Source organism: Capra hircus, chromosome 29 (genome assembly GCF_001704415.2).
Source record: "Capra hircus breed San Clemente chromosome 29, ASM170441v1, whole genome shotgun sequence".
Taxonomy (NCBI): Eukaryota; Metazoa; Chordata; class Mammalia; order Artiodactyla; family Bovidae; genus Capra; species Capra hircus.
This window is the reverse complement of record NC_030836.1, coordinates 23,738,026-23,754,091: the sequence shown is the minus strand read 5'-3', so window position 1 is coordinate 23,754,091 and position 16,066 is coordinate 23,738,026. Positions and strand designations below refer to the sequence as shown.

General features: G+C 52.0%; 1 protein-coding gene across 1 annotated transcript in view; it reads left to right on the top strand.

Annotated features, from left to right (window-relative positions):
- Window positions 5,439-16,066, top strand: part of SLC6A5 (solute carrier family 6 member 5) — a 53,605-nt gene continuing 42,977 nt past the window's right edge. The window contains exons 1-5 of the mRNA XM_018043591.1: window positions 5,439-5,714; window positions 7,083-7,622; window positions 10,206-10,344; window positions 12,949-13,080; window positions 13,429-13,602. Of these exons, the coding sequence (XP_017899080.1) occupies window positions 5,712-5,714; window positions 7,083-7,622; window positions 10,206-10,344; window positions 12,949-13,080; window positions 13,429-13,602 (988 nt within the window). The 5' untranslated portion in view covers window positions 5,439-5,711. The remainder of the gene's footprint in view (window positions 5,715-7,082; window positions 7,623-10,205; window positions 10,345-12,948; window positions 13,081-13,428; window positions 13,603-16,066) is intronic.

Below are 16,066 nucleotides of genomic sequence, written 5' to 3'. Positions count from 1 at the left end.
TCTCTTTCAAAACATGTTTCCCCAACTTTGGTTGGGAACTTAGAGCAGAATAAACACAGAAGACTTAAACTTGGATATTGATTACTAAGTAGTTATCCCAAACATATGCAACCATTAAAGTAGGTCTTAGGGCTTCCCTGGTGGCTCAGAAGGTAAAGTATCGCCTGCAATGTAGGAGACCCAGGTTTGATCCCTGGGTCAGGAAGATCCCTTGGAGAAGGGAATGGCTACCCACTCCAGTATTCTTTTCTGGGAAATCCCATGAACAGTAGAGCCTGGTGGGCTACAGTCCATAGGATCCAACAGAGTTGGACATGACTGAGCGACTAACACTTTCATACTTTTCACAAAGCAGGTCTACCAAAAGAATGATTTAACAAAAGCAGGGGGGCGGGTGGTTGTGGGAAGGTAGGGGAGAGAAGTGAATATGTTGTTGTTCAGAAAAATATCAATGTCATTATGGAATAAGCAATCAGAAAATTTCAGTTTAGTGTTGTTTGAGTTTAAATTTTCTTATGGCTTAATGGACATTGCAAGAATGGGGGTAGGTGAGCAGAAAATCATCATATTTTCCAAAACTATGTCCCCTAAAGGTTTTGATTAGACCCTGGTTCCAGCCCAGCAGAGCTAGGAGACAAACAGCAGGACTTTAGGAAGGAGGATTAGCCAAATATCGGTAGCTGAGATCCTTAATTAACTGAATTCATTTTTCTGAGTTCTACTCCTTAGAGAAAGACAGTCAAATAGATGTAGGCTTAATACTTCCTAATGAAAGTAGCCTGGTGAATAGTCTCATTAATTAAAGCAGTAGGTTTTAGTACTGAATTTTTTCTTTTAAAACTTGTTTATATATATTTTAACATAAATTTATACATATGATCCATTACAACCATTTTTTTCAAAGTATACTCTTTTCCTTTTCTTCCTTTTTTTTTTTTTTAACCTCTTGCCCTCTCCTCTCTGTTCATGTCAATGCCCACACTGCCCACCAGTAATCCTAGGTACTATATAGTGCGTGTGCTTCCACATTTTACTGGAAGACAGACAGACAGACAGACACACACACACACTGGAATGATATACACGCTTTAGTGTATCTGCCATTCTTATTTATGAGAATCTGTCCAAACTGACTGTATGGCTCTAAACCATTCTTTTCAAGGCTACAAAATCATTTCATGCTTTAGACACACTGTTGATCTAATGTGGATTTTTTTATCCTTTAAAAAAAGAGAGATGATGCTAGACTTTGTTTCTTAATTTGCAAGTGACCTTGAACACTCTCTTTTCCTCCCTGGACCTCCGTTTCCTCACTGTGAAGCAGACATATGGGACTATGATGACCTTGAACGTCCTCTGCATCTTGTTTTAAACTTCTCTGCTTCTGCGCCTGCGCCCACTGTCCTGTGTTTTGCTGCAGTGAACTGAAAATGACCACTGTTGCTGACTCAGGAACAAGCGTCCTGCCTGTCTGAGTCTCGTTATTTTGGACCTACATTTTACACAGAGACTAGTTGCTTCCAGGCTCCTCTGAAATGCTTTTGTGAGGGAGGCATGCCCTGATTAGTTGGCATCCCCCTGATACCCAAGGTTCAAGGGAGAACTAGACAGTGAAGCTGATTACAGAGATCTAAGGTTCTGCTGAGCACATTGAGATGTACCTTCACCTAAACAGGACACACTCTGAGCAGAGCAGGCACTGTGTTTGAGTACTTTCTCAGAATGCTCTCAATTGTCTTTTAATGAGGTAAATGCTTGATTATCATGTGACCACACCACTGACTGAGGAGGCCAAGCGTTGCACAGTGGTTATCTCCCTTGTTAGGCTTTCTATCCTGTGCGTGTTTACCAACAGTGAATCTTCTGGACCAGGGAGAAAAAACTGGGTTTATTTACTAGATCTAAGGGGCTTCAAACAAAGAAAGATTTATTTGTTAAACCTAAAGGGCTTCAAACAGATAATTCTTGAAGTCTGGAAAATGACCATTTGCTTATTGAAAGAATACCAGGCATCCAGTCTCAGGGTAGGTACTTCACGGGCATACTTCCATTTAATCCACAAACAACCCTTTAGGGACGTTAATACATATTCTTAGTATCGTCATTTTACAGATTGAGAATTTCTCCCCAAGGTCACAGAAGCCAGGAGGTGGTGTAGTGTGTCTGGCAGCACCCACATTCTTAACACAGAACAACACTCCAGTAGAACCAGGCGCTAGCAGACAAGAGGGACAAAAATAACCGCCCGGCTTTCCTGCAGCTTTCTCACTGTCTCCTGAAACCCACATTGAGCCCATGCACCTGTCATCTGTAGAAGTTTTAGGTCTTTGTGGCTCCTAGCAAAATCATCTGAACATAGATGCAGACGATGGACCAGAGTCAGCACTGACTCGGGCTCCAATTCTGGCTCTGCGCTCTGACCTTAGGCAAGTTTCTTTGCCATTCTGTCAAACTGGCCGGGCAGCTGTTTGTCACCTGCTGCCCTGCAGACGCGAGGAAGCTGGCACCGCAAGCGCCAGGCTAACACCAGAGCCAGGGGTTGTTAAACACCGCTTCCTCTCCCTTTTCTTTCCTCCTCTAGCGCGGTTGAAGGCAGCATCTTGAATGCCAAAGGCTGGGCTCCTAGTCCTCCCCTGCCTGGGTCCCAGTTTGCCCCTTGCGACTGATACAAGGGCTGGCGTCAGGGCTGCCACTGGATGGCCTCTTTTTAACTAAATTCTGCCCCCTCCCCACCTCCACATTCCGCCGGGTAGACACGAGTTTTCAAAAATAGCTTTTTATTTGCTTAACTGCAAGAGGAGGAGGGGGAGCAGAGCGATCGAGGGCAAAATCAATTACTATTTTTCATCTTTGACAAAGTAATTAAGGCCATAGTGACTGGCTAATTCCGACCGAATGGCTGCGCGTTGATGGATGCGGATTTACGGCCTGCTCGGCGGCGGTGCTCAGAGCCAGATTATCACTCCAAACAGGCGGTGGCAGAGGGCGGGGGATGGAGGCCCGCAATGGCAGGACCGGAGCCTTCTTGTATTTTAATACTGCGGCTCCCTCCTCGGCGCTGCCTGCCCCGCGCTCTCCCCAGCCCTCCCACTCCTGCTCTGCTGCTAGGCTGATGCCCGCCACTCCACACCCCAGTCGACTTCAGATCGACCCATCTAGGTCTCCCCGCTCCGCACTCTCCCTCCCCTCTGCACGCGGCCCCTCCTCTGCAGGGTCTAGCCACTGGAAGGGGAGGAGGTGGGAAGCCAAAGCTGCGCCTCCGCTAACGCACTGCAACCTCCACTTCAACCACCTCCAAAGGGCCTGACGCACGTCGGCCCCACGCGGGAACCGAGTGCGCACTTGGCCGGGGAGGGCCTGCGGGGGAAAGGCCAGACCCGGGGGTGGGGGGCTGAGCCAGGGCTCGGGGCGGCAGGCAGCAGCACGCCGCCGCCTCTGCGCACTTTCCTCTCTCCCGCCCGGGTCGGGACGTCTGTGCGCCCCGAAGCGTCAGCGCGCTGGCATCTGGCACTTGGCGGAGGCGGCTCAAATGCAAATTGCGAAAACTGACTTCGAAGTCGTGACTGTCTTTTGGAAGTCAGCCCAGGGCCAGGAGGGCGAGGCCTACCCGGATCTAAGGGTGCGCATCCTGGCGCAGAAATTCGGGGCTGCCTTGCCTGCCGTTTACCTAAGTTCTCGAATCCTGCTTTGACTCTTCGCGGACTGTTTGGGAAGAATCGCCTGGCAGAGCCCATTGGATTTCCCCGAGGCTCCGGGAGTCCAAGGTGTTTCCACGATCCTGCCAGGGTCGAAGCAAGCGCCCCATGTCGGATTCCTGGCCTCACCTGCTCTTCTCACCCTCCTGCAGCGAGAGCCCACCACAGTCCCACTCCACTTGCCTTCTTCCCCTCTCTGCCACCTAGCTGGGTTTCCCTCCTGGAAAGTGCTATCGGGCCCCCAGACGGCCTTGTGGGAGGGTTAGGAAGACTCTCCAGGATTCGAAGGTGACTTTCTGAGCCTCCGTCTCCCGCTTCCTAACTGGGAGTTTCTCAAACACTGTTTTTGAAGCTAAATGGAAAAGCCCATTCATGGAAAGCCCTTGAACGATTGTTCAATGTTGAGAGCTTAATAAATGTTCAATCAAAACTGAAAGAGGCCTGAAGCTCCCCGCCCCGCCCCCCAGTAAACTTGGGGAGGAATGGCACTTCAGGGAACTTCTCCCCCTTCCATCATCCTGCGGACCGTGGGTCCCTAGCCGGCTGCTCTTGGAGGGGCAGAGCCAGTGAGCTGAGCCATCCGTGTGCACTGGCGCGGCTCGGAAGGAGGCGGAGGGACCCGGCAGGAATGCCCTGGGCGCCCACCGCAATCTGCCGCCGCAGCCTCGCCTGCGGGCGCCGCAGCATTGTCCTCACGCCGCGTGGGGACAGCCCAGTCGAGTGCGACGCCGCCGACCCCGAGGCAGTGGGCACGGCTGCGGGCAGCAGGGTAGGGACAGAATGCTTTGCGGAGCTCCCCATTTCCAAGGCCTGGGGTTCCCTGAACTGGCTTGGCCAGAGGGGAAGCGTTTGCTACGATTCCCCTGCCAGGCTCCAAACTACCCCTTTTGTAAAGATGTCTTCCCTGTCTTATGATTGCAGTCATTGCTTTATACCAGCAGGAAAGCCCGTCTTTTTTTCTCACCGCGGCCACCCTAAACTCAGTATGGTAGAACGTCCTCTGCTGGCACCCGGAGGGCCAGCCCTGCCGCCCAGCTGCCGCGGATGGTGATTTGGAGGGTCTGTTACACCTTGTGCGTCATTCCCTGCCTGTGGTGGATTTTTATCAACAGGGACAGGAAGAAAGAATGGAGTTCCTTTGACTTTGAAAGTGACCTAAGAACCAGATCAGTGTTGGGAATAATTTCTTTTTTATTTCTCTATAATATTGTCAGAGGAGCTTAAAACATGCAATGAGAATAATCCTAATTTTACTTAGGAATGTCTCTTCATTGTGTTCATGGAGATAATGTAGAAATGCAAACACTAGACCTCAATTTTTTAGGCGAAGACCTATTTTTTAAGGATTCCCCCCAACACTAATTGACAGGGAGGTTGGGAATCTGAAGTCAGGTACAGGCAAGGTTGGTACAGCCTTTTAAATGCAGGGGCCCTGTGCACAGCCATTGCAGGGCTGTGGTGCTTCGTGCAACCCTCCATCTCTTTAGCATGGTACTGCGGAATCCTCTTCCTGCAGGTTTGGAGAGGTGGCAAGGGGATCTAGCCGAAGAGAAAGAAGGAAACACGACAGTGATTTAACTCCTTCCCCTACGCCCACCTCGGCAGCCCAATCCGATCCATTGGTGGCTGCGCCTCGGCTTGGGTGCAGTGGGACGTGTCCCTCCCATGTTTCCCTTAATTAGGAGGAGGAAAACTGTCATCCCCTCCCGCCGGCTTCGGTTTAGTAATCAGACCCACATGAGTCACGCCGAACACGCAGCCCCCTCCCGCCTGAGTGACAACTGGCCAGCGTACTCTCAGCTGATGTCCCTTTAAAACTCGAATCCAAGGGGGTAATGATTTATCAAACTTGTATTATCAAGAAAATGTCAAACGAAGGGCACCTTGCTTTGCACTGACGCAAACCCGGCCTTTCCCAAGGAGATATAGAAGGCGCCTCTCTTGCTGGAGCCAAACCCAGTCTTGTCAATAGCTGGTCTCACTCTCTACTCGTTGACTCTGTTGCCCGTTTCAGACATGGTGAGTGTTTGCTTTTGTTCTTTTAAGAGGAGAGGGGGCTGCGAGGGTAAGAAGGGCAGATTCGTTTTGGATATTTCTTTGTGAGATGTTCTATGTATTCTGAAAGGCAAAGAGAAGACAACCATAGGTACATTATAGTTGTGAGCATCACCTGGGGGTGGGAAAGAGGTTTCTGAGGCTCTGGAGCGAAGAGGTTGGAGGTGTCTCCCAATCCCGCTGTTCTGGGAACTGTCCTTGGTGCTGAAAAGCCAGGTGCCAGTACTGAAGAGAGCCACCGAGTCCTAGAGGCTATTGAGATAAGAATGCTGGCGGGAGCCGATACTTAATTTGGTGCAAATTAAAGAGTTCTGACCTGTGCATTTGTGCAAGAAGGTTAGGTGTGGCTGAGGTGAAGGTAATATGATTATTCTTACAGTATAATAGTAATTGGTGGTACTAATATTTATGAAGCCCTGAAAGATAACATGAAGAGAGAAAGTGGATGAAAAAAAATTGCTGGCAGTTATTTTCTTTCTCAATTGGGAGAAAGCAAGTGAAAATTAGTAGTCCTGAGTTTCACCTCCTAAGCCAGTATAGGAGCATGGGTATTAAACTCTTGTGAATAGCTATTCTTGGGGAGTGGGGAGGACCAAAAATCTTCTCAGGTTCTTTTGCATATCTAGGAATCTGGAAGTGAATGTAGGCTGTGTAAGATAAGCCTGATTACTGTCTTGTGTTTTAAATCTGGTTTATTGTTGTTCTTGCGGGGTTGTTGTTACTGTTTGGTCAGTTTCCCTTATCCTTGCCTTTACTACCTGGCAGGTGTGGGTAGTTTTTGGATCGCTGGGATTCACAAAACAGATTTGGCCTCTAATACTTGCAGGTGCCAGGGCATCAGCTATTGTGGCCACAGCTTGTCTATCGCTTATTAAAAAAAAAAAAAAAAAGGCAGCAAATGTGCATTGTTGAATGACAAAGGAAATGGGGCGGAAAATTAAAGAATCTTTCTACAATGGTGATGGGGACCGTGGGCATCCAAAGCCATGATGTGAAATCCAAAGAAGGCGAGGAGCTCATGGCTGTAGGGCTATTTCCACCCTTCTCTTCTCCCCCCTTCCTAAAAAACACTCCTGCGTCTTTTTTTTCAGTTCACCTTCTATTGGGGAGGAGAATATTAGCTTACTTATGTCATTTAGTTATTGGGGGGACAGACTGAGAAATACTGATTACAGTTTTTCTTGAAGAAGGAAAAAAAAAAAAATCCAGATTCCCATTTGTTCCCTGGATCTTATGTCTGGATCTGAGTTGTGAACGTCTCTGTATGTGGATACAGGTATTTTTAAAGGCTGCCGTGACTTGTTTTGCACGAACTTCACGTTGTGTTCGCAGGATTGCAGTGCTCCCAAGGAAATGAATAAACAACCAGCCAACAGCCTGGAGGCGACGGTGCCCCCGGGCCACCACGATGGCCCGTGCGCACCTAGGACGAGCCCGGAGCAGGAGCTTCCCGCGGCCACCGCCGCGCCGCCGCCGCGTGTGCCCAGGTCCGCTTCCACCGGCGCACAAACTTTCCATGCCCCCGACGCGCGAGCCTGCGAGGCCGAGCGGCCCGGAGGAGCCGGGGCTTGCAAACTGAGTAGCCCGCGGGCGCCGGCGGCCTCGGCGGCTCTGCGGGACTGGAGCGAGGCGCACTGTGCGCAGACCGCCCCTCCTTCAGGGGGAGCCGGGCCCGGCAACGCGCTGCCTTGTAAGATTCCGGCCCTGCGGGGCCTGGAGGGGGATGCGAATGTGAGTGTGGGGAAGGGCACCCTGGAGCGGAACAATACCCCGGCCGTGGGCTGGGTGAATATGAGCCAGAGCACCGTGGTGCTGGGCACGGATGGAATCACGTCCGTGCTCCCGGGCAGCGTGGCTACCGCTGCCACCCAGGTAAGCAGGTCGGGCTGGAGCCGCGCCGCCTCCTGCTCCCCAGCCGCGGGAGAGGCGAGCCAGGCCCAAGCGGGTGCACGTGTGCTGATGGGGAGACCGGTTGGCAGTGCCAGGTGATGGATGCGGGAGGCAGCTTTGGGGCTTCGGAAACACGCACTGCGCTGGGGGGTCGCTGGTTCAGCGGCGGGAGGGCTGCCGCAACCCTGCTGGAGGGCTCGAGACCTCGGGAGCTGCCACTATCTGCCCCTTCCCAGCCTCAGTGGTAGCGGCCATCCAGGTGCAGACTCATCACGCAGTCGAGGCGTTTAGATTCTCACCCCTTTCTGCAGACAGGACTCCCCCTCTTGCTAACCACTGGATCTATTTTTTATTTTTTAACTTAATTTAAAAAGGAGAAGAAAATAAAGAGAAAAACCTGGGCGGGGAGAAGGGAGGAATGATGGTTTAGTCCTGTGGGCTTTGTACTGCAAGTTAGTAATCGTGAGAACTCATTTGATAAGTGGTTTATATGAGGCCGCTACTGAAGTTTAAGCCTCAGAGCCTATCTTTTCTAAAACCTGTACCTAATTTCGTGTATATATTTTTCTTAGAGTACTCCTCTCAATCGTATAAGCTCCAGGCCCTACAAACCTGGATTCACCTGTGCATTTGATCCTTTAGGTTCAACCAGAGGCATGAAAAACCCTCAAAGCAAATCCCAGTCCTGAGTGGGGGAGAAGGCAGCCGTTGCTGGTGGCCCCCCTCCCATACAGGCTTCTGTCTTCTCCCACTCCCTCCAGTCTCTCCCCTCCTTCTCTGATTTCTTCCCTCCATCCTGTTTCATAGACTTCAGCTCTTCCTTTCCCACTGCGGGCCTCTCCACAGCCTCCTCTCCTCTTAGCTCAAGGGCTAAGCCTGTGTATCCAGTGGAGGTGGGGGGGGGGCGGGTTTCTTGAACCAGAACACCTCCCTGTGTGAAATCTAGGGTTTGTGGGGCCCTTCTTAGTTTCTCTAGTGTTTGTAGACTCTCTCTCTCTTACACACACACATACACACACAGTTGTCCACACAGCAAGAGCTCAGCTGTTAAAATAACTAGAAATGGATGTAAGCTTAGGCTTTCCCACGCGCCCTAGCTCTTGGGGTCCTCTTCGGGAGCGTTTGACTGTGTGCATTAACTGCCTGTGACAGCGTGTGCCCAAGAGTGTGACCCCAGGTGGAGGCAGAAAATTTGTCTCGCATGTCTTGCTTAACCTCCGCACTGCGGCAAAAGGAGCCGGAACTCCCACCCTTTCCAGCCCTGGAAGAATTGAAGGGGGAGGGTGCTGGAGACGGTATGTGTGTGGGAGGTGTGTAGCGGGGACATTAAAGATGGTTAGTGTAGATCAAGCCCTGCCTTTCCCTATTTTCAGCTCTGCCCATCTTTCTGATTCTCGTCTTTCTGCCGCCCACCTTGCCCCTCCTCCTCTCTCCCCCAGACCTCCTCCCCATCTTGCCAGCTGCTTCTTTATCCTCCATGGCCTGTGGAACAGTGTGGACAGGCCAGAATGCTAGAATAGGAGGTGGAGGGTAATGGAGGAGGGAGAAGGTGACTGAGAAGGACCGGGGCTCAGGTCCCTGGAAGCTCTGTGTCGTGTCCAGGTGTCCCGAACACTTTCTGAGTTTATTTGCAGTTTTTCTTTCTGCTTTACAGTAAGACATTCCAGAACCAGGGACTGCCCTAATAGAGCATCTTAGCGTGTGCTTGGAGAGGTGAGCCCCCTAAACCCATAGACTGCAGGAGCAGGAGGGTGCCTCGGGAGACTGTGATTCTGAACACTTCAGTTTACAGATGGGGACACAGAAGCTCCAAGAGAGCCAGTGGCTTGTCTGGGGTTATCCAGCTGGGTAGGATAAAGTGTAGACCAGAACTCAAGGTTTTTGATGTCCTGTCTCTTTCCATGTCTGTTTTTCCGTCCCCCTCTTGTTTCACCCCTAAAGCTCCCTCCTTCCCATCTCCCTTTCCCGAGAGCTGAAAGGCGCCCCTTCAATGAGCTGAGAGGCAGCTTCTGCCCGTAGGCTTTGGAGAGAGTGATGCAGGGGCTCTGGCTGGCTTCAGGCATTGCAGCTCTCTTTCTGGCCTTAGCATGGAGTCCAAAAGAAAAAAGAGAGAGAGAGAGAGAAAGGGGTGTGTTGAGGAATTTGGGGAGGTAGGGGATGTGTAGGAACCTGCTTGCTGGGAACCCTAGGCATGATATTGGGGCCTGCTTGCCAAAGGAACTCTTGGTCAGGGGTTAGGGATGGAGGGATCTGCTTGCAATCAACCTACAGGTTCAAGGTTTGGGGGAAGTGCTTGCTGGTGTGACTTGACTGTGGGATTTGGGGAAAGAGGGGGTTCAAGAGTCTCTTGAAGATGGATCTTCACATCAGAATTGGGAGCCTGCCTGCTGAAAGTGTGCAGGGTTGAGGGGTCAGGGCCCTGCCTGCCGATGCATCCTCGTGTGAAAAGTGGGGGCCTGCTTGCTGGGAAGGACCCTCAGCTTTGAGGGGGGAGAGGGGTGGAATGGGACCTGCCTGCCGGCCTACCTAGGGCTGTGATCCGACAATGTGCTTTTCCGCCCCCAGGAGGACGAGCAAGGGGATGAGAATAAGGCCCGAGGGAACTGGTCCAGCAAACTGGACTTCATCCTGTCCATGGTGGGGTACGCAGTGGGGCTGGGCAATGTCTGGAGGTTTCCCTACCTGGCCTTCCAGAACGGGGGAGGTATGGCTTTTCCGCTCTTTCCCCCACGGCGGGGTGGGCACTTGGGGGTTGGCGGGGGACACAAAGCAGGAGATACAGAATCTGGGACTTAGGCTGAGAGAGGAGGCTCCGGGCAGGCCCTTCACACTCCAGCTCCATCCCCTGTAGGCATCTGTGGGAAGCCAGAGAGCAGGAGCTACCATACCTGGTTGGTACTAGATCCAGGAGGCTTTTATCTGGAGATGGAGCTCAGGGGCGAGATGGGTTTCCACAAGGCCCCATTGTCCACTTGGGAGGCTGGGTCCTGATTCAGGTGAACACTGATGCAGGCGAGTTCAAATCCTAATTTAGCCCACAAGTGTTTCGGTACCCAGTGCCCTCCTCGCACACGAATAGTTTTAGAGCCAGGAGCTGTGCTTTCCTGGACATCGAATTAAGTATATGGTAAGATAGTAACCTGGAAATCTGAGCCTACTGGGCACTTGGGTCGTGCAGAGGACAGGATGCAGGCGAGCCAGGAGGTGGGCGCGCAGAGCAGCTGGGGGCTGTGCTCTTGAGAATCCAGTAGAAGCGCTCACACAGATACATCCTCTTGGGAGCAAGCAGGACTTATTTTGACTTTAGCAAAAACAGTTTCCGTTGCATTTGTCCTCACTGGGTGGAAGGAAAACCATTTCTAAAATGGAGTGGGTGCCAGTCACGCACGCACCAGCTGCCAGGCCTCTAGGATCCATTGAGCCTCTCCTGTACCCACCGAGGAGGAACCCGGCACATCCAGGGTCCCCTTTGCTTGCCCTGGCAACACTGAGGCACCACAGGGCAGGGCTAAGCCAAGCCCCCTTTACAAATAGAAATTTGCACCTCGTTTCTCTTTCACAGCTTCTCAACTGGACCAAGGAGATAAGAAATGCGCCCCTCGTCCTATCGGGTTAGGCAGCTTAAGGGTTTGGGTTTCTTTGTTTTTTGGTCTCTGGGTGAGCTCTCCAGGTACGGGGAGGAGGGACAGGTGCAGAGCCACGTGATGATGAAAACGGGAAAATATGTTAACACCCCTCCCCCTAATTCCAAATTAGGACACTGTTGACAAGTATTTATGAGGAGTGCAGGGCGGTTGCGATCAGGGAGGGGTGCCCTGGAAACAGAAGAACGCACACCGACTGCTGCCCCAGCTGTGTTTCGGCTCAGTTCTCTGCAGGGAGTCCCCAGACCAGGGTGCTGTGATTAAGCTTCCAGTGCCAGAAAAAGGGGCGGACAGCCAGGGTGGGTGAGGGAGGGAGTTCCAGTCCAGGGAGCACAGCAGCTTTGCAGCCAGAGGCTCTGCTGGACTAGTGAGAAGGGCCTGAGCTTTCCTCGCCCGTGATCTGGGAAATACAAAGATCTGAGAAAAAACACGATCTGAGAAAAACTCCGGCTGCATGGGGAGTTGAGTCTGGCCACCAGGGGGGAAGGCAACCTCTTCTGCAAACACTGGCTCCAGCTCCTTCAGGGGGATGGAGGGGAGGAGGTGGAGGGCTGGCTCGCTCCCTCCCTCCCAGGAACAAAAGAGAAGAGTTGCATGGTCCACATCTTTCATGAAAATCCATTCAGGAGAGGATAAAGCAAGAGCCCTGGTTTTACTCCCCAGCGGTCCCTGGCCTTCCTCCTCTGGAGAGGCCCTGCCAGGAAAGGTCCTTCCAGCAGGAGGAACTGACAAGAGAAAGATCAGCTTTCCTTCTGTGGAGTCCAGTGTTCTGGGCTCTGGTGTCGAGTCCCCAAATTGGTTCTGACTGTGCAACAGCCCTCCCTGGTCCAGACCTTTCCAAAGATCATGGCTATTCCCCAAGCTCCTACCAAACAACCCCAAAGAATCCTTGAGGATGAAGAACCCCCAGGAACCCTCAGCCAGTCTCTGGAGACCTGCCAGCTCCCAGAGCCCTGGCCTGGGCATTCTAGAGAACAGAGAGGAAGGATCAACATCATCAGAAGCCCACAGATAAGACACCCGCATAAATATTGTCAAGTACCCGGTGTTGGGAGGGGAGGTGCTGGGGGAGGGTAGAGAAAGGAGACTTCCTGGAGGAGGAGGCATTTGAGCTGACCTTGAAGGACAGAAGGGACTTCTCACATGGAGAAGGAAGTGGAGACCTGTGTGAAGGCTGAGGTGGGGGGCGGGGGGAAGGATGTCCCCACCACCCATCTTGTTGGTAGAAGGTGTGCAGGTGACTCAAGTCGAGGGCCCCTGCAGTCTAGCTTAGCAGATTTGGAGAGCTGGGATGCCAATGAGATTTCACCAAATCGGAGTCCAGCAGCGAGTCAGAAGTGTGGAGTGTGGGTTTGTTGAACATTGGAAGGAAGGGCTTCATTTGGGGACGTTGAATTACTAGACTAAGAAAAAGAAAAGAATAGAGTGCACTCAGCATGCAACCCTCAACGACCCATCCAATGGGGAACTGAAGAGAACAGTGTGGTTGCAGGGAACCCTGGCACTGTTTAGAGGATGCTCCTATCCATCCCTGGGTGCTTGCAGCTGAGCTGGACTATCAAAAGCTTCCTGGAGAAGGCAGGGAGCTCGCTCCCGGAAGGGGAGGATGGAGCCTGCCAGCCTGGGCCTCTCTGAGCTCTCACCTCCCGCTCTCTCTTTCCAAGGTGCTTTCCTCATCCCTTACCTGATGATGCTAGCTCTGGCAGGGTTGCCCATCTTCTTCCTAGAGGTGTCCCTGGGCCAGTTTGCCAGCCAGGGGCCTGTGTCTGTGTGGAAGGCCATCCCAGCCCTGCAAGGTGAGTGCTCCCTGCTTCCCAGCTGCCTCAGCCCTTCCCTGCCCTCTCTGGCACCAAACGGCCCCAGGGAGTGAGACCTGCTTCTGTGGTTGGGAGAACCCACTCCTTCCTTCTCTAGTTGATCAGTTTCACCACTGGGGCCCTCTGAAGAATGGCCCGAGATCATCTCGGGCATCACCCTGTTCCTGGCAGCATGTCTTGATGTCCTGGTAGACACAGAGTCCACTCCACTATTAATGTGTCCATTGTAAGAGGGAGCCAGCGCCTACATTCCCCGCCCCTGCGCCCAGCCGGAAGGATTCCGCAGGATCTGGAGGAAACAAATCCCGGAAACTTTTGCTTCCGCAGGCTGTGGCATCGCAATGCTGATCATCTCTGTCCTAATAGCCATATACTACAATGTGATTATCTGCTACACACTTTTCTACCTGTTTGCCTCCTTTGTGTCTGTGCTGCCCTGGGGCTCCTGCAACAACCCTTGGAACACGCCAGAATGCAAAGACAAAACCAAACTTTTATTAGGTAAGTTTGGATATACCTGCACCAGGCGAATTGTTCATTCATTCATTCATTCAGGGAGGAGGAACTGAGCGCCTATTATGTTTGTCAAGTTCTATACTAGATGCTGGGGGTACAGAGATGAGAACCAACCTCGAATATAGTTAATTCTAATATTTAAGGAACTCATGGCCTAGGCTGGGTAATCAAATTTTTGTTTGCTCATGAATAGCTGGAGTTTTTGTTGAAAATGTAGAATTACAAGTCCACCAAGTAGTCTGATTTACTAGATTTGGCTAGAGTGGTGTCCCCTGGTGACTTGTGCGCATGGTACAGTCTGTAAAGCAATGAGGTCTAGAGTCTAGGAGAGTGAGGCATGTGAGCCTGGGTCCACACTTCACACGATGCTGCCCAGAGCATGCGGTAACACAAGAGAACAGACGCTTGACCTACAGACCTCTGATAGAAAGGAAGGTAGCGAAGTGCCTAGAGGAGGGGAGGCTGTCTGGGGAGGCGGGGAGTGGAACACTGGTTCAGACCTGAAATACTCTGGGGCTGGGGCTTGGGGGAACTGTCAGTTTGTTAGGTCAAGGGCAAACGTGTGGCAGTGAGGAGGGGCAGGGCAGGGCGGTGTGTAAGGCGTTTTGCCCCTGGTGGTACGTGCCTTTGCGTCAGGTAACTTCTCTCTGGGTCTCAGTTTTCCTCATTTGAGACATAGAAATGCTAACAACATTCTTCATGGGCTTACCTCATGGGATTGCTGAAAGGAGAAAAGTGGAGGATGTGATCCTAGTTGGAAAGAGCATGAATGGAAGGTGCTAGCATCAGATGCCTTTGAAGGTGCTGATCATTTCCTGAACGCCGGTTAGCACGCAGTTTCTTCCTTCCCGGCACATCTATCACTCCCTTCAAGCAGTCAGAATCCTGTGTCTCTTAGTGGTGGCCCCCCAACCCAGCTCTTTTGCCTGGACAGCCCGCACGCTGCAGAACAAGGAAGTTCCTTACACGCTTTGAGTGTGTAAGAGAGAAAGACGACCCATCCCTCACCGCCCAACCTCCCCCCCCCCCCCAGAGATGCACGTTTGTAAAGGTGGGAGCTCACACTGGAGTGCTTTTACACACCCGTGCCTGGAGGCACACAACACATCCCGCCTCCACGTGGACGGGATTGCAGGAGGACTGACGATGGAGAGACATGCTCATCAAATTCAAACCCAGGGCAGCTGACAAGCTCAGGATGAGGATTTGTGGGATTCCCTACAGTGGGGACAGGCACGGACGTGAATTTGAAGAAATTCAGAGAGATGGTGAAGTACAGGGAAGCCTGGCATGATGCAGTCCCAAACATCCCAACACTACTTAGCGACTGAACAACAGCTGGTGTGGGGCCCACTAGCGGAATGACCAGGAGTGAGTGCCTGTCTAGACTCTCTGGGCTTCCATGCCTTCATCTTTACAATCTCCATGTGGATGAACTCTAAATTTAGGAGCAGTGGTTCTCAGCCCAAGCTGTTGCACATGGGAATCACCTGGGAACTAGCAAATCAAGACATCACTTAGAGTCAAGCCCAGACCAAGTAAATTGGACCCTCCGAGGATGAAGCCTAGCACTGCTGCTGCTGCTAAGTCGCTTCAGTCGTGTCCGACTCTGTGCGACCCCATAGACGGCAGCCCACCAGGCTCCCCCGTCCCTGGGATTCTCTAGGCAAGAACACTGGAGTGGGTTGCCATTTCCTTCTCCAATGCATGAAAGTGAAAGGTGAAAGTGAAGTTGCTCAGTCGTGTCCGACTCTGTGACCCCATGGACTGCAGCCTACCAGGCTCCTCCATCCACGGGATTTTCCAGGCAAGAGTACTGGAGTGGGGTGCCATTGCCTTCTCCAGGGGATGAAGCCTAGTACTCTGTAAAGCTGTATGTTTACAGTTCCCAGGCACACCCAGGAGTAGGAACCATCAGGCTCGCTCTTGCCCACAGCCCTTAATTAGTCTTTCCTTAATCATGTTTGGAATGGAGTGCCCACCTTCTTGCCCTGTGCTCCCTACCAGCTCAGAGCCACCTTTGCAAAGCTGCTGAGAGAACCCCACTCAGTAAGCTGGCTGTTTGCAGATTCACCATTGACAATCTGCTGCTGGAATGGATTCTGGAAACTGGTTGCCATTTTGGCAAAGTGCATTGTCCAGGATGTGGCGTCTGGAGTGGAGAAGAGCCTCAAGTCATCCCAGTGCCCAGACTGTCCATCCAGGATTGTGTCTGGGACAGAAGTCAATTTCTGAAGGAGCGCCCGCTCGGGGAGGGTTATTGCCTTGATCCAGACTCCAGGGAAGCTTCCTTGGGCACTTCCATCAGGGCCTTCTTGGGTCATGGTGATCGGGTCTTGCAGCTGTCCCTTGGGAGGGATGGTAGTTCAGAAACACTGTTCCCTCTGCTAACAATATCCACTAGTATTTATGCAACACAGTGAGCCTTAACAGTAATAGCAAGCATCAC